The sequence below is a fragment of the Haemaphysalis longicornis genome, unplaced genomic scaffold, assembly GCF_048455015.1.
Source record: "Haemaphysalis longicornis isolate Haplotype H1 unplaced genomic scaffold, Haemaphysalis longicornis Haplotype H1 scaffold_1, whole genome shotgun sequence".
Lineage (NCBI taxonomy): Eukaryota > Metazoa > Arthropoda > Arachnida > Ixodida > Ixodidae > Haemaphysalis > Haemaphysalis longicornis.
Window position 1 is genome coordinate 231,529,613 of NW_027526203.1, and position 18,374 is coordinate 231,547,986.

At 42.7% G+C, this 18,374-nt stretch overlaps 1 protein-coding gene across 1 annotated transcript in view; it reads left to right on the forward strand.

Moving 5' to 3' along the window:
- LOC144142634 (polycystin-2-like) overlaps positions 1-18,374 on the forward strand; it is an 81,334-nt gene that overhangs the window by 24,657 nt on the left and 38,303 nt on the right. The window contains exons 2-6 of the mRNA XM_077674285.1: positions 2,948-3,061; positions 5,220-5,350; positions 9,661-9,911; positions 11,363-11,587; positions 14,331-14,493. Of these exons, the coding sequence (XP_077530411.1) occupies positions 2,948-3,061; positions 5,220-5,350; positions 9,661-9,911; positions 11,363-11,587; positions 14,331-14,493 (884 nt within the window). The remainder of the gene's footprint in view (positions 1-2,947; positions 3,062-5,219; positions 5,351-9,660; positions 9,912-11,362; positions 11,588-14,330; positions 14,494-18,374) is intronic.

Below are 18,374 nucleotides of genomic sequence, written 5' to 3' on the forward strand. Positions count from 1 at the left end.
ACGTAGACACTTGCACCCAACGGCAGTGCCTTACTGGGTTTCCTAGACTTTACAATCCTGGAATCACGGCAAACCGTCCGGGATATGTGCAGCATGGCATTCATTTGTGCCATGCCTTCTTATGACACGTACTGTCCTAAGATCACCCTTGGACAGCTAGCGGGCTGTGCAGCAAGGAAAAATCTGGTGAGGGGGGCTCTGCCAATTGAAGCATTTATGAAACCAGAACTAACAGTAGGGTGTGATTAATTTCTATGTTATTTAAATTTTTTCTGTACAAAAAATAGTAAGTCAATTTTGCAGCTCTCTTTCTATTTTCTTTTTGAGGATAAGAAGTGAAACAGCAGCCTAATAATAAAATTTGGAAATTAAAAGGCCATTCTCTAGCAGGTTTCGCACAGGAGAGTACAAGAGTGTGTGCACATCATTCAAGGGGATTCAATGCAGTCAGCTTCAAATTAAACTCTGCACTCAACCCTGTTCAATATGAATGCATTAGTTACCTGTGTTGGTCAAAAAACCAGTGTTGATGGCTCACAAAATGGCCGGCTGCTCAAAGGGAATAATGCCGCATTTGCCAGGAAGGTTCCTATAAACAAAGGAGCTAGTTAAGCTGAAAAGAAAATTATGCAATTTTTGTGCTGGGTGGGGTTCAAACCAGGGTCCTCCAGAATGCAGGATGAGCACAGACCACGTCTTGATGATTCTATCTGACTAAAGGTGAAACTAGTGAAATGGTTGTAGCCTTCCAGTTAAAAGCATGTTGGAGACAAGTAGTGGGTACTACAGGAGAAATTCACGAGCACCAATTAGGTGAGCAGCAAAGCATGTCTCCACTAATTGTGTATATGTATGGCTAACAAGGGCGATTGGCCAAGCCCCTCTGGAAGAGGAAGAAAGCGTCGCAATGGGAAAAAGGATGATGCTAATAATGAGAGGTCCGATGCATAGCACTCTACACGTGCGACTGTAGGCTCCATATTATTACCGTGCATAGAATGAACACACTGCCTTCCATGTGATACTTGTTCAACGAATTTCAGTAGTGCGGTGTGAAATTTTCTTGCTTATCAATAAAATCAGGGCTTCATTTTAATTGGTACATGCTTCATTTTAAATGTTTATGGGATAAGAGTGGCAATTTGTTGTTACTTTTGCCAATCGCTGTTTCCCAAGCAACTAACTTCACTGATATGTTCTGATTTGTGTTTTTTTATGAATGTCGGGGCCTATTTCTTGATGTTGGCAAGTGGCAAAGATCGCTAATGCTTAATGCACTGCTCAACTAAATTACAAAAAATTCGATGTCCAGTGGCCTTGTGTGCGTTTCACCATTCATTGTGAGGAGCTCATGACACCGCTTCTCATTTCACTATGGGGAGGAGTTGAAAGAAGCCCCACTCTCCCTGACACAAACATCATTCCTTTCTACCAAACAGCCACATAATGCACCAAGCCTCACAATACCATGCCATTCCCAGCAAACCACGAAAGTCCATAGGATATCCACAAATGGTCACAATATCCAATGTCATTTTGGGACATTCATGTGATGTCCATACAATGTTTCACCCAAGATCATCTGCTTGCGGACATCCATGCGATATCACTGCAGGTGTGTTATTATAACATCATTATGCGATATTGCTAGGATGTCCACTAATTTACATTTTTTCTCACACTGAGAATTCGCACTCATAGCGCAGTGTACATATGGGGCCCCAGCCACACAGTGTGTCTTAGTTCAAATCACCCCTCATCCCCGTCTTTCCTTAAGCTTCGAAATATTTTCTGGCCTGTTTCTAACTGATATTTTAAATGAAGAGCGGGTAGTTATTTGATTTGGAATTTGAGCGAAATCTGGTTGCCTTTCTGTTTGATTCGGGAATTGAATTCTATATTTTAGGCTGCTTGATTTATGTGGATGAAGAACAAGCGGGACTGCTGATTTTCTCATTTCTAATTTTCTACAAGCACTCGTACGCAGCCTGCAGTGCGGAACCAGTATGGAGCCCACTGAGTAGGCAGGACTCTTGTCACACAAATTTGATGCTTTGGATGCGAGCAGGTGCATTGCATGATGCAACCCACCGTCTTGGTGTTGCTTGTTTAGTTCTTGCGCGATGGAGTGGCGTGTCTCGTCCAGTCTTGTAACGTCGGGGGAGATGAGGGTGACGGCCGAGTAATTTTGCAGCGTTTTACTGCATCGTGAATATATCCTCGTGGGGTGAGCAGTCGAAGGCTTTGCGAATGTCCAGAAGGACGACAAAGGCCGCGGTTTTTGGTAGCCTTCACGTTTTCTAGTGCAGAGACAAGGTCAGCAATTGAATCCATCCGATCCCCCGTGAAAATGGAAAGCGCATTTCTAGCAAGAAATCATATCTTCCGGCTTCATTTCTGACTCGGTTATTAGATTCTAGCTGAAATCGACAGCGTCTACCTAGAAAAATTCTTAGTTTAGGTAGAGAAGATTATTTCCAGCTTGCGGGTTTTTTTTCTTCGCTTAACTGACATATGCTAGCTGGAAGTAAATCTCAATCCAGCTAGAATTGGGCTTCTGAAAAAAAAAAAAAAAGAAGCTTGATGTATATAAATGCTCGTGCGATGTAATTTTATATTTAATATCTGTTGGAAATAGCCTAGTCAGAATGCAGCTGGATAAAACCTTCGTTCGGTGTGTGGTTGATTGTATAGGCATTTTGTGTATTGGAAAAGGGAACAAGTTCAGGATTAAATTTCAGATGCGCTAGGTTTTTGAAAGGGTCACAAGGGCCTAAGACAATTTTCGTATTTGCTGGGGGATCTCTGTTAGTAATTGGGGAAAAAAAAAGTGAACAAGAACAAAGTGATTGACCTCCCATGGGCATGTGCTTCACATTTCTTGGCTCGGAAGCTCTGCTCTGGAGTTATTGTTTCCCCTTGCTTTCTTGTTCTGCTTTGATTGCAGGCCTGTGGTCCACCCGCCAGCTGGGTGGGGCCAAAGCGGACCGGGAATGGTACATCCGAACGACCCTACGCGAACTTCTGATATACCTTGTCTTCCTGATCGTGCTCTGCATATGTGAGTTGTTGGCACGCTACAAACACTGTCTAGAAGGTGGTCACACTGCACTGTTTGGGAAACAGCTTGAACGAATGGTGCAGTATGCAAAAAAAAAGAAAGAGACAGAGAGAAAGAGAAATTGCTATGCTGCACTAAACTTTGAGCTATCTACACAGCTGCTGTTAGGCAGTTCTTGCAGCCAAATACTCGCGGTGTTACCATAAGCCACTGTTAGCATGAAGCGTACTGAAAGTGGTATTGTCTTAATTTTTTTTACAGACACTTACATTCTTTTTGAAAAAACCCTGCAACAGTTTTCTCAACTTTTTTCTAAATCTGAAATGTTTTCTGAATGTAGTCAGCAACAGCATCCAGTACAAGAATACAGGGTCACAAATTACATCAGCCGTAAATTACTGCTTTGCGCCCATCAGATTATTTGAAAACTTGCTTGAAAGGTTTTTTTTTTCTTTTTCCTGGACTTGGCATTGTTTGCCTGTTCGAATGACGTCATTTTAACTTGCAGCAACAAATGCGTGCGACAGCCATTTTTTAAAAAATCAGAAAAGCTAAGCAGAAACTGGCAGGTGCATCTGCTGTGATGAGCAAATCACGCAGGATCATGCTGTGCTGGCGACAACTACTTTCGCAGGGCTTTCAGGTACGAAGGAAAGAGTGAAATATTTATTGGAATTGTTGCAGGGTCCCTTTAAAGATAGAGTATGAAAAAGAAATTATAAAAACATCGTTTCAGGTAGGTGATGGGCAGGGTGAAACTTGCAGTGCCTTCCAGTGAGTAAACAAGCATATGAGCTCTGCTCTCAGAATCATAGATTGGCCAACCAGCAGGAAGTAGGCCCTAGGGGACAGTAGCAGTTCTGTGCCACACTTGTTTGCCCATTGGAATGTGCTATTAAACTGTGGCTCTTCTTATTTTAACAGCTGTTTGAGGAGGTGGATAAACGTCCCTATTGAACAGTTAATCTTGGGGAAGAGTCCTTATTCCAGGACCCCTTGAGACCGTCCGGCTTCTTGGGCTGTTTTCACTGGCCAAAGCTGGTCGTCAGGGTGCGAGCTCTCTCCCAGTGCTCAGGGGAGGGGATGGGCAGGGGGTAGGTTGGGGTCCTTATCACAGCCCCACATAGGGCCTCCTCGATTTACCAGTCCTGGACGGTCCGCGGGCAGTCCGAGGACTGCCCCTGGACCGGAAGCCCCATAGGAATACATGGGAAAAACGAGCTCCGGATCGCACCTTGGACAGTTTGCGGACGATCTGGGACTGATAATCGAGGAGGCCCATAATATGGTAAAGCGTGCGTGGAGCCTTGCAGAAGTGTCATTGCGAGGAGTACAGGGTGGGGGCCAGAATGTGGGTTCTAGTTGGGTGAAGAAAAGTGTTTGTCCTCGAAGGTGGCGTTCTTGTTCTTTTGTGAAGTTTTTTTGTGGACGAAGGTACAATGTTCGCTGCAGGCGGTAGTGCTGCATGATTTGTTCGAAAGACAAGAAGGGACAGACATGCCACTGCTCGCCGAACTCCTGACTAGCCCAGTGTATTAGATCTCGGGCATACTGGTGGGCAGCTTTGTTGCTGGGCACGTCGGGATGGGCTGGAGCGCAAATAATCCTTACGCGGTGTCGTGGAGGATGCTGCAGTAGAAGTTGTGTGGCGGCGGGTGAGATGGAGCCACTCGAGAAAGTTCTACATGTTTGTTGGCAGTTCTACATAATAAGGACCTCTGCAGGAGTTTGAGCAATTGCTAGGGCGATGGCCACTAAGATGGCCTGCCTGTAGTTAGAGGCGCAGTGGCTTTCTCTAGAAAGAAGGTTGAAACTGAACCTTAAAGGGCAGAAATATTTTCGGAAATTTTTCAGCACATTGGCTGCTTCAATTATGGCAACATTCCATGCGCCAGTCAAAGGTTCTAAATTATTTACTGGTTTTTGTGCAAAGCTTAAAGTGGGGAGCTTGAAGAACAAAGGAACTAACTATTGGTAAAGTGCTTTTTCTAAGCAAGCTGTAATAGGGTTATAGACAACGTGGTATAGCTATTCCTTTCACAGCCCTTTAAAAAGTAAACATAGCAAATTCAATTTGCAGGATGCATACTAGCTTTAATATACTAGGTATAGTACTGAAACAGACATCTGAACTTTGCCGGATTATCTCTCTGTGCAGTAACCTTTGGTATGATGAGCCCGACTATGTACTACCAAACGAAGGTTATGAGCGATCTGTTCTTGGATTCTACCTTCAAAGACAACACCAGCAACCTCAGGGGCTCCAGTAGCGTCGACAACTTCTGGTCGGTACGTGAAACACCTTCTCTTCTTCATTTGGAAAGGTCTTTAGTAGGAGTTCAGTCTGGGCATTAGAGGAAGGGCTTGTTTTCAATCTGCCCAGCCTTGCCCGTGGTGGGCCATTTGAAGTGTTTCTTGGTGGAGTGGGAGCTGTGCTGTGGAGTTCAACCCCCACAGAAATTTAGGGAGGGTACCTCCCTCCCTCTGGCTATTGGTTCAGTTAGCGTGTATTAACTTGCTCACTCATGCTAGCAGCTGGGTAATTTGGTAGCCTATAAATGCCTCTAGCCCTTAGACATTGTTGCAGGAGTTTCTTGGGAGACTGTACAGTCCGCGTGAACTGAAATCAGCTTCAAACACCAAATACCTTTTGGGGTTTACCAAGATATGCTTCGAATGTAAGCACAGTGCAGACTCTTTCGCTCCACTTCAACTGAAGATGAGTGGCTGCTTTTATCAGAGCCTGAGCCTGCCATGGGGTTACAACAGTGTGCGCCGAGTCTCGACAGCCCCAAAGTACTTATGGTATGCAGGTCATTCACCAGACGAGAAGTTCACTTTTGTTTTTATTTATGGTCTTGATAATAACAAAATGGGACAGTTATTTACTTGTGCCTGAATTGTGCTTTCGGGCACACGTAATTAAGTAAGTAGCTTGTGCCTGGCATTTTTATTCTAGAAAATCTTGATATTCTAATGCACTTCTGTGCCTGAATTGTGCTTTCAGGCACACGTAACTAAGTAAGTGGCTTGTGCCTGGCATTTTCCTTCATATTCTAATGCACTTTCATTGAAATCGGCCACATGCACAATTTCATTTATAGTAAACCCTTTTTTTATGTGAAGCGCACAGTTTGGGTTGAAGCTGCCTTCTGTTATAGTTTGCGCCAAACCATTTTTTAAAGGAACATTTTTGAGAAATGTAAATATTGTATGTGCTCTTCAAATGGCATATGCAGTTACATGCTTTGTCATCAGTGAAGTTGTGTTTACCCACAACAAAGTTCAGGCAGGGCCAGTGCTGGCTTTAAGGCTAGGGTAGATCCGCCTATAGCAAACTTAGCACTCATAGCAAATTGGAAAAAAAAAAAAAAAAAAAAAGAAAAGACCTCTACACGGAAACCCTGTACACAGTGACTACAATGCCGGACAACTATCCGTCTTTCCGCGTAAGATTTACTACTTTCGCATTACAAAAGAATGAGGTGCATACAAATGTGTCGAAATTATGATCTGATATTGCAAACTTAAGGACCAAAACCAAAAACGCAAAAGAACATTTCTTTAATGTCACGCTACCGTCATTCATTATACTGGTAACCCACAACGATTGTGGAAACATTTTCGCCCTAGGAAAGCTGTCCTACACTATCATTAGAACGGAAAAGATATAAATCTAATGCTTACAACTTTTTCCACTCAGTATTCACGAAAGATAACGAGCAAACGCCTGAGCTTCTATCGCCCGAGAATGATAAAATCAACCCAATAAATATAACTGATGAAGTAATCTGTAGCCTTTTGCTTGACCTAGACCCGCCCCCCCCCCCCCCCCCCCCCTAAAAAAAAGCGTCAGTCGTGCTGCTGAGCATGAGGACGCTGGTGTGATTCCTGGCCGTAGCGGCCGCTTCTCTGATGGAGGCGAAAAGCAAAGACGTCCATGTGTGTGAGATTTCGGTGCACGTTAAAGATCCCCAGGTGGTCAAAATTAATCTGGAGCCCTCGACTTTGGTGCACCTCATAGCCTGCGTTGTGTCAGCGCGTTAAACCCTACACTCAATCAATTAAAAATGCTTTGGGGCCTGATAACATTCCAAACGTATTTTTTCGGTGATATGCAGAATGGTGTCGTAAATATCTTGGCTTGGTTTTCCGCAAATCTTTTTCTCTATCACAGCTCCCACACGATTGGAAAAAGGCCAAAGTAACACCGATTCCGAAGTCAGGAGGTTGGGATGACCCTTGTAACTATAGACCAATTTCGTTAACCAGCACATTGTGTAAAATATTTGAACATATTATCCTTGGAAACAAAGGCATCCTGTCACCTTGCCAACATGAATTTCGTAGCAGATTATCAACAATTACACAATTAACAGAAGTTGTTCATGACCTAGTATTATATCTATAATACTAGGTCATGGTTTCTCAAAGTGGGTTCCGCGGAACCTAAAGATTCCGCAGGCCCCTCCTCGGGGTTCCGCGAGCCACTGATAAATTTTTCCTGGTTCCGCACTCGCCAAGTAACTTAGATGGCGAACCCTAGGTGCAATCGATCTAAGTAACCGCCATTACTCATGCCCGAGTGTCAGTAAGCACATCTCAGTGCATAACAGAAAGGCGCGAGCTGCACAATAAATCCCACCAGCAGCTTGTAACCAGCCAGACTGCGAAAACAGGCCACGTGGTTAAACTATTGCACTTGGATCTCAGCCTTATATTACCCCCATGCACATTTCTTCTGTTTGGAGATAGGTGCCGCTAGCGTACGCGCTCGCGTAAAGTCAACATTCACATGCAATAAATTCAAAAGCAAGCAAGCTTGCTTCCTTTTGAATTTATTATGATCTGATTATTAGTTCCTTGGCACTTAACGGAGCTTAGCAGGGTTCCCTGGGAACAACATGTTTGAGAACTCCTGTACTAGGTCATCTAAAGTTTAATAATATTACATCAGTTATGGAACAGTCGTTAACTGTTCCATAACTGATGTAATATTATTAAACTTTTCAAAGGTGTTTGATTCCATATGCCATAATAAGTTAATTGCGGAACTCCGACACACAATTGGGGACGGACTACTAACACGCTGGATAAGAGATTTCTTGACTGACCGTTCAGTTTGTCATGCTTGAGCAAGTGGCATCTGAAACTGTTCCTGTTATATCTGGGGTACCACAAGGCTCCGTTCTTGGGTCGCTGTTATTTCTCACCTTCATAAATGATATCACGAAAAATATTTCCTGTAACATAAAGCTATTCGTTGATGACTGCATTGTGTAGAGTGAAATTACCAGTCATTCCGATCATCACCTTGAGCTTGCTGATTCATTAAACCATCTTGCCCAGTGGTACAACGATTGGCAAATGTTGATGAACCCCAAAAAAACTGTGTGCATGAGTGTGCAAGAAAGAAAGAACCTGTCAACTACGTTTACAGTATTAACGGCACGAGACAATGAAACTTGTAAAATTAGATCAACAGAATAGGCTTAGGTGTAACGATTACTTCACAACTTAGATGGGATACACACATTGACAAAATAACTTTAAATGCACTGCTCAAGCTGCTTTATCTTCGCAGATGTCTTCGAATGGCCCTACAACCTACCAAGCTTTTAGCCTACACTACCTAAGTGAGACCGGTACTAGAATATGCCAACACGGTATGGTTTCCTGACAGTCACTAATGTAAATAATAAACTAGAAAAAGTACAAAGGAAGGCAGTGCGTTTCATTTGTGATAGATATAGACGGACTGATTCCCCGACAAATATGTTAATCAAGCTGTGACCGGCAAACACCCGTGACTAAATCAAAACAGGCGTGCCTCAAATTTCTTTTTCAGTTAATTCACAACCATTACAAAATCGACACATCCAGGCATATTCGCCTGTCAGAAACCCACACAACCCAGCAGACACCCCCATTACTTTAAAATAAATTTTTTTCCAAAATGACACTTTCAAGGACTTTTTTTTTCCCCCTAACTATAAGAGAATGGAATAGTTTAGACCCCTCCATTACTAACACGAATTCGCTAAAAGACTTTGCCTCAAAGATAGAAAATACAATATCTTAGCCCTCCATGCCTTTGTTCCTAGATGCATTATAACCTCCTGTTAAACCGTTAGAGTGGCCAGTCTCAACAGGTGTGCTGTTATTTGTATTTCATGTAATACTCCTGTTCTGCTAGCATTACTGAGGTCCTAAGTGTGTTTTTGTGTATTTCTGGCTACAAATGTGTTTTGAAATATTTCATTTTTAATGTGCTTATCGTTTGTTATGTTATTATTTTATGTATAACTATAGTGAAACATATTTCATATTCTTGCTTTGTATACTTGAGGGCTATCCGTTGTTAAGGTCACTGCTGTTTTTTTTTTTTCTTTTCTTACCACATGTTTCTGCTGTTTGGGTAGACTAGGTGTAGGTAAAATCTGCAAGCCCAGCTGCCATGGTCTCGGGAAGAGACTGGCAGTATTGAAAATAACTAAATGTATAAATAAGTAAATAATAGCTCCACGACAGGGGCAGTGGTGCGGCATCCCTGCTCTTCAGTTTCTCAACTTGTTCTCTTGGCATGGTCTTGTGCGCAGTTTGTGGAGGACGTGATGCTGGGTGCCCTGTACTGGGAGAACTGGTACAACAACCAGAGCACCCTAGCAGATGATCGGAACATCCTCTATGAGAACCGTCTTCTCGGCAGCCCCCGCATCCGGCAGCTGCGCGTGCGAAACGACTCGTGCAATGTGCACTCTGACTTCAAGAAGGCCATCACCCAGTGCTTCGATAGCTACTCCCCGCATTTCGAAGAGAAGGGACCTTTTGGTCTCATGAACGGCTCTGCGTATGTTCCTTGTTGCTCTTACCATGCTGACGTGCATGTGTGCTACATGCGAAGCACTTTTGTTAGGGAACCAATCAATTTGTTTATGTGTAAGTGTAATCTGTGGCTTCAAAAGCATGGCTGCTCAGACAGTTTTATGTAGTTAAAAAAGGCGAGGAACCATAAGTGCCTGATTTTTGAGCAAGTTCTTCAAGCATCTAAATGTATGTAATGATTTAGAAGAGTGCGCAACGTAACCTTTTTAGTATTTTTTGCCCACTTTCGCAGATTTATGATCTTATGACATGCTTAGGATGGTGTTGCATAAAGGTACAATTCGTGAGCATCATAGCAAATGTTATTATTACTGATATTTTCTTTGGCATGTATCTTTATGCTTTCTATATTTATGCCTTGCCTCATGTAAGTCATGTGGCAAGGCATAAATAGACTTGAAAAAGCTATCGTGTTCTTGAAGTATGAAAGGGTGAACTACAAGACAGAAGTGAGCTTAGGAGAATTGAGGTTATTTCATTGATGTAAACCTATTTTTGGGATCAGAAGAGAGTAAGTTTAGTGGCCTTTCAGTAACTTTTTAACTCTTGTAACTCTTCGTTGGCTAGCATATAAATATGACAAAACACTTCTATGAAAGGTTACCATTTAGATATCAAACAGTGCAATTATGGTACCAGAATTCTTGAAGGGAAGTGTTAAATAAAGCATCCAGAGTAAATAGAAATTGTGGTAAATGTCACGGACAGCAAGGTTCAGCATAATTTTTTAAGATAGCTTTTTTTGCCTTGATGATTTGCCATGTATCGAGGTACTTAAATTTGGTCGCTAGTCAATGTCAATGGTTATTATTTTTTTAGGAGTCTTTTAAACCCTGCTTTGCATAATGCTGTTTGTACTGGTAGTAGGGATTTGTTAAGTTCGTGGGAACTACGAATATAATTTGTGTGCTCATGCTTCAGAGCACTGCCATTAAAAAGTTTGAAGAACGATTGAACAATGTTTTTTGACTCGCTATTGCCAGTATAATAACAAATCCACCTGCAAATGCACTCAACTTCTGGTATATCTCCAATGTTTCTGAAGACGCATGTTTCTCAATGGACAAACACATTTCTAAACTCTTCATAGGTCCTTTTTCGCTCGTCATTTATTGGATGCTTATCACAACCAGTCGTTGGAGCAGAAAACTTACTTCTACGCTTTTCGATAAAATTTTCCGCACCAAGAAGCGCATGCCAGAATACATTTCCGAGAGAATATACAAGGATATGCTGTGTAAAAGAGGCAAGGACAAGGTGGCATGGTCTGGGGCGGTATGCTGCGTTGCTGTCCCATCATTTTAGACTCAGTGAAGTACGGCCCTTTCAAGAATAAGCCCATAAGCCAACTGCCCCATGAAAAAAGGCCTTCTCGTGCGAAGTGACAATTTTCTCACGCCCAGTCTCCTTTTGCAGCTGGACGTACCACACAGAGAAGGAACTGCGTGGTGCAAACCACTGGGGCCTGCTGTCGTCGTACAGCGGCGCAGGCTACTATGCCGACTTGGGCATCACAAAGGAGGCGGCAACTCAGGCCATGACTGAACTCAAGGAGAACCTGTGGATTGGCCGGGCAACACGCGCAGTCTTTCTCGACTTCACCGTTTACAATGCAAACGTCAACCTATTTTGCGTCATCAAGTAGGTGACTTTGGTCTTTCTTTATGTACTTCTCCTTTACATTTATAAAAAGAATGCACAATAAGACCAAAACTACATGCATGGGCACGGGTGTAAACCTTGCTTCATAAAAAATGCCCCTGTGGGTGATACCCCCTTGCTTGTTATGTTGCTGGCGTTCTCTTCTTGAAAGTTTTTCTTCAGTATACATTTCTGCTATAGAGCAGCAAATTGGCAAATTTTGCAGGGAATTAGTCATGCATCTGAGTGGCATTGATGAATGAACGCACTCTATGCTTCGTGTAACATTAATTAAAGCTGTGAGATTGTTTTCTGTAATGTTTTAGCAACAATGCTCTGAGCTGCAATGTATATATGCCTGCTTGTATGTGCTATGCCACTAAAGCTTGTACATGTCCCACATACAATTTTGCAGGCCACATTTTTGGTTACGTGTGAGGGGAACCCAATGGACAATTTAATGGGCTGTACTTATATTGGCTGTGTGCTTTCAGGTGACTATTTGCAATTCAGCCTTACTGCACATAGCCCCAGCCTGTTTCACAGGGTTTAGGACAGGACAGAAGACATTAAAAAAGTGTGAAAAATTGACAATGACTTGAGTACCATTGCCCAATTGAGTACCAACTTGCCCAAAAATGTATCTTGCACTGCAGAATGCTCTTGTTAATAATTCAGGGGCCGCACACTTTTTGCTTTTTTTCGCATTTGATTTTCTTTCTCAAATTGTTTGTCTTCTTCACTAATACTTCAATTAGTCACATTTTTTGAAACATAACACACTTGACTATACTATAGATGCACATCATTCTTTGGCCTAGTCACCCTTGCACCATGAACATTTTATCTAGCTATGAAATTACCCAAATATACCGTAACCAAAAAAAATTGGTGGCCATCCCTTCCTGCGAAAGTGGATGTCCAGCACAGCTGTTGTAAACCACCACAAATGGTGATGGGTATGAAATGTTTCTCATTGTCTCGGCGGGCTTGTCGCTTGTGCTCGGCTAGTGTCACTAGAGAAGGGTACAGAGTATCGGCACTCTTTTCTCCTATTGTTCTGTGCCGCCGCCATGATCATTGGTCAGTTTGCATTACGTGACATTTATTTACACTGTAACGGTTAATGGGCGCCACTATTTTGTTGTTTATGTGTTTTAGTCGGTCAACTCTGATAGGATTAGCTTGTCCTCCCTGCTCTGCAGCTGCGCATGACTGACGTCGTTCGGAATGCCAATCAAAGAGATAACGTGCGTAACAACATTTCAGCAGCAGAAGCTTGTCCAAAGATGCCATTTTGCTCCATCTTCAGTAGTGTTTTTAACAGTTAATGACCCGGTCGAAGTTAATGGCGAGGCTGTAGACGCTGCAATCTCGCAACACTGATGAACGACAAAATGGCCGCCGTTGCTGACTTGCATGCCTCAGTGGCGGTACTCTAATAACTTATCTACTGACACTACGCTTGGCTTCTCTGGCGGTACATGCTGGTTCCTGCCTAGCGTGATGCATGTGCTCGGTGTCTTGGGCAAGAACTGCTGTATTTAGTGGCACTAGTCCTGCCTAGCCTTCAGAGATACTCTGCAAACATAATCTTAGGAACACATGGGGGGGGGGAACACATAGGAACACATGTTCAAATGTGCCTTATCATCCATAATGCAGTTTAAGTACTTGTTTTTTGGTTTCCTTAAACGAATTCTGAGCTCTATGATGATTTGCCTGATGCATGCGCTTGACGTCTTAAGCATTGATACCTTGGTGCTTTTGCCCATGGAGATCATTTTTGCCCTTGAGGATGAAATTGTTCACGGGTAGAGGTATTCAGCTTCGCTGTACAATATTATTGCATCAGGTTGTGCAGGATTCCTTTCTCTGCGGCAAAGTACCAATTTCCCAGTTTATTTGTCAAAATTGAATAACAAAAGTAATGCATATTGTTGGAATTTTTCACTACACTTTCGTTGTCGAGTACGCATTCCACAGTATACGGGCTCCAGAAGTTCTGTAAGTAAACGTAATCAAACGAAAGTTCAAGAAATAAAATGCTACGATTGAGGTTGTCTTTGCCACAGCTGAATAGGCATGCTTAAAAGCCATTCCATGACCAAGACAACTCTATGTGAGACCACTAATGTGGGTATTTCAGGGCTCTGGCTTTATCTGTAGGGCCACACCGTTCTTAGCCTAGCACAAGTCTGCACTGCACTCCTTAGATGAGGCTAGAGATAATAATTTTCATTGTAGGCATCTCTATTTTTTCACAACGGGTTAACACACACAATCATCATCATTTAAGAAACACCAGAGAATGAATTTGGGATAGAGAGCCGTTCTCAAATGGCATGTACATTCTGGCATGTGCTGATGCATTAAATTTTTCTGTTCCTTTCCAGTGGGTCGCAGACAGCGTTTTTGTCCAGATATGTAAATGCCTTGTAAAATGTAGAGAATAAGTTTTCAGGCCGAAAAATCAAAGCTATGATTAGCTTTTGTGGTGCATATTATGACAGGAAAAAAAAAGAGTACTAGAAATCGAATGAATAGTATTACGGACTGAATTAATCTTTTACGAATTTTGCACCTCAGCATTTTTTGCTGAAAGCCTTTTAGCCCAAAAAGAGGCCATCTGGTCCCTCTCTGAATTATTCAGGGAGTGTAGGTAGGTCTTAGTGGCTTAATTGCAGTGGCTGTAGGCTAGTGCCTGGCTGTTTTCTCAGCAGCATCTCTTGTGCGTCTGCAGGCTGGTGTTTGAGTTTCCTGCCACTGGTGGCATGATTCCATCGTGGAGCTTCCGCACAGTCAAGCTACTTCGGTATGTGTCAGTCACCGACTACTTGATCATGGGCTGCGAGTTTATATTTACCCTCTTCATCCTCTACTACATTGTTGAAGAGGTCCTTGAGGTGAGTGCGAGGGCAGCTGCAGTCAATGCTTGGGCTGTCGTCGGGAGCAGTAGCTGACAGAGTTCCTCTCCTTTTGCCCAAAGAACGCAGGTTTTCAATGTTATAACTTAGAAACGATGAAGAGGAAATGATTTGGTCAGATAACTCAGCAGGCCAGGACCAACTTAAGTCTTGCATAGTTTTTCTCAACTATGGCTCAGCGGCGAATGGGCCATGCTGCTGTGAATGGGGCCGTAAAGTATATTTGCGGTAGTGGTGGCCTTTATCTTGGGGGGGGGTGATGGAGTATAAAAACACTCATGTGCACGAGATTTCAGCAGCACATGCTACAGATCCCAATTTGGTCCAGCCCTCTATAGCCCTTCATTACAGGGCATGTCAGAGGCCACATGTTGCTGCAGCACATTAAGCCACCAGTTTAAACATTTTTTTTTTTCACTTGGAGTTGATACCTGAGCATGCGCTTGTTTATGCAGAAAAAGCTTGTTAACTCTTTCGTTACTGTGCCTATTCAAAATTGTTCAACTTGAATTATACCTTTTCATAGCGGTCCAGGCGTTTCTGGAGCAAGTAAAGCTATTTAGAGTTAGCTCAAAAAATGCCCTTTCAAAATCAGTTCTGGCTTCATTTTTGCAACAAAAACGTGATTTTTGACACGCATTTGCATCACCTGAGTGTGGAAAAGGGGCGTGGTCATCGCGCGTCACTGCTACCAAAGAAGAATGTGTGCCACTCGTAATTACTCTGCATCAGCATTTGGTTTTTGTTTTCAGGGCCCGAATGGTGAATCGGAAGATGATTTTCAATCGTCAGGTTTGCACTCTGATAGTAATAATCCCTGAAATCGGCTTAAAATATCAAGGAGTGCCTGTTTGCAAAGTTTTTTATGATTTTAGGCAGTTTTATTGCCTTTGCGCATGTTGTTATAAATTGTGTTGTAGTTCTACTTACCACGGGGCCATTCACAAACAGTTTACAACAATTTCAGTTTCATTTCTGCATTGCAAAATTCATATTTCGCGCTACTACGCAGTTACCCAACTTCAAGCCTACCTGCCATGGCGCCTTGAGCGGATCGGTAGTAGACGAAAAAAACATGCCACTCCTGATTTCACCCCACCCTAACCCGAATTATATGATAAGAACTTACGATGCAAGTCAAAAGATAACACCCAGTTGCCAGATATCAGTTCCGACAAGGAGAGCGCTTCAAGCCGGCCTTACACACCACCAGCTGTTCGCCTGCCAGTTTTGTTTCCATCCGAGGGTATCTCCGGAGGTCTAGTGTTGCTCCTTAGTTGAACTGTCTGTTCGGATGGAGTCACCAATAAGTTTTGTACTGTTTCATTTCAAAACTGTTAAGTGGCGCTGCAATGCAGAAGGCTCGTAGTGCTGATCTTTTCTATCGCGCAACAGCTACTCAGCCAAAGTTTGCAGGGCAGAATTCTAGGCCATCGCACCTCATTCCTGCAAGCAAGGCTGCAATAGTGAGTCAGAAGACGATAATAAACCACAAGTTTATGTTTTGAAAGATAACTGACAGTGAATGTCAACAAGCATCAACCACGGAGTTTCGTTTTCAACTCCATGCATGTTTTTCCGCGGCGCGTCTTGTCCCGAATACTGTACTGGCCGTAAAAGCAAAGTCGGTCATTGACAAGATTTTTTTACGTAACATGGGGACAAATTGGTGCCTTTGATAATGTCGAACTGCCAGATTTCTTCCAGGGAACTACCCAAAATTGCACATTTTGAAATGGAGGTTGGGCTTCACCGCATGGCACGGGAACCACGCGTACAACCATTTTTTTTTTAAATCTGACAAACTGTTCCGTGCAAGTCAACATTTTTTCAAGGACATGTTTCTGAAATGTTTCCCAACAAAATGTATGTTCGAAATTTTTTCTACTATTGGTGGTTCGTTAACACAACTCCTTTTTTTTATCATTTTCTTCGACAAGCTGACAAAAATTTTTGATTTTTTTTTGCAGCTATGATGTATGAAAACATCTAAAATAACTGGTGTTATTGGAAAGGGCGTTAAATAATCTGCATTTAGTGTTCCTGTAGTTCGTGCCTAACCAATTTTTTTTAGCAGAAAAAAATGTTTTCTTGTAACCCTAAAAATTGGTCAATTTTCCTGCGGTAACGAAAGGGTTAATTCGAAATGCAAGGGGAAGCCACCTTAGTTCAAATTAACGAAAGCTCAAACTAATTAAAGTGAAGAATGAGAACCCTACACTGTGATGGCAGGAAGCAGTAGGCATGTCAACAATTTGATCCTTCGTCTTCCTTGAAACCAAACAAAAGACAGCTGGCATTCCACCCAGCCATCACTACCGAGTAAACGGCTGCATCCTCTTCTTCCACGCCATCACTGGCAGCACTAGATTCTGCACTTGTGACTTGGGAGACGATGTCTTCATCTGTCAGTGCACCCCAGACCACTGTACTCACCTTAGTCCACAAGGAATACGTAGTCCACAAGGAATACGTTGTGCATAACCTTTGCCATGGAGGTATTAGATTGCACTTCGTAACTCTAGGTGCACTCGGGAGTCGGTAACACTACGGCCATTGAGCCGGTTGGTATTTATCAGATTTATGATGCTATTCTGAGATAGTGAGTGCTTGGAGCTTATTAAGGGTCACAAAAGCAATTTCAACAAGCTGTGTCTGTGACTACCCTTTGCTGGCAGAGTCACATGGGCCTGTTGGCATTGTCTAATGTGTTGATGACCTCCAGATCACTTTTGAATGCAAAAGCAGCATGGTTATCATGTGCATTTGCCCAGCAAAAAGGTAGACACTCAACATGATGTATGAACAAAGCATTAAAGGTACTTTAGTTTTTTTCTTGCTGTGAGGGGCGTGCAGAATTTTGGTATCATTTTTTTTAATGTATAGTTTTGTGATCTTACTTTCAAGGGTTCTCGTAAATGTACTCAGGTATTTTTGTATTTTGAAGTATGGAGACCCTCACTATGAATTTGCTGATGCCAGATCCTAACTGTATCATTATTTTAACTGATTTTCATTGTTATGCAAGTAATTTGACCTAACTGTTCAAATGATTTCTTCAAACGTTAAAAAATTACCCATCAGGCAATTCATTGTGCTGCAATGCATTTCTTGAGGGGGCGCAAGAAATCTGGCGAAAGTAAAGCTACATTTATCAGCTTGGTTAGGCTAGAAGCATTTTACTAACGCCGTGCACGTGGGTGGCTGATGGGTAATTTTTACTTGCTTGGTAACAGCGCAAATAAAACAGGGCACAAAAAGAAGAAGGAACGGACCCAGCGCTGACTTACAACTGAAATTTTATTGCGGTTGCCAGCGGTTTTGTAGGAACACTGGCAATAACAACAAAAAGGAAAAAGTAGAAAAGGAGAAGGAAAAGAAAAGTTTTTATACATGATAACATGAAAGGAATAGATACATCACGTATTCCTTGGCGTGTCACGATAAGAATTTTGGGAAGGCATGAAACTCACAGTGGTCATGACGAAACGAGATAAGTACAAATGACATAACAAAAATCGTGGTCGCAATCGCAATCGAACCGTGGGACAGGCCTAAGTAATCTTCATTTACCGGGAGGGGTGCGCTGCGCCAAGTACTGACACTCCTTATCTGAGAGGGAGATAGATGGAGTGCTTACGCATTGTTGTCCTAACTTTAAGATTTCGTTGGCTTCCAAAATTTCCCGCACGATTTGGTTGTCATGCTTCCCTATCACTATGCTCTGATCCAGCGCCGGCTGACATTTGGAAACACAATCGCGGCAATGTTTGGCGAGATGACCACTGAACGCTTTGGAAACGTTATAGTGGTGCTCCCTTAATCTTTCGTTGAGACATCGACCGGTTTGGCCTACATAC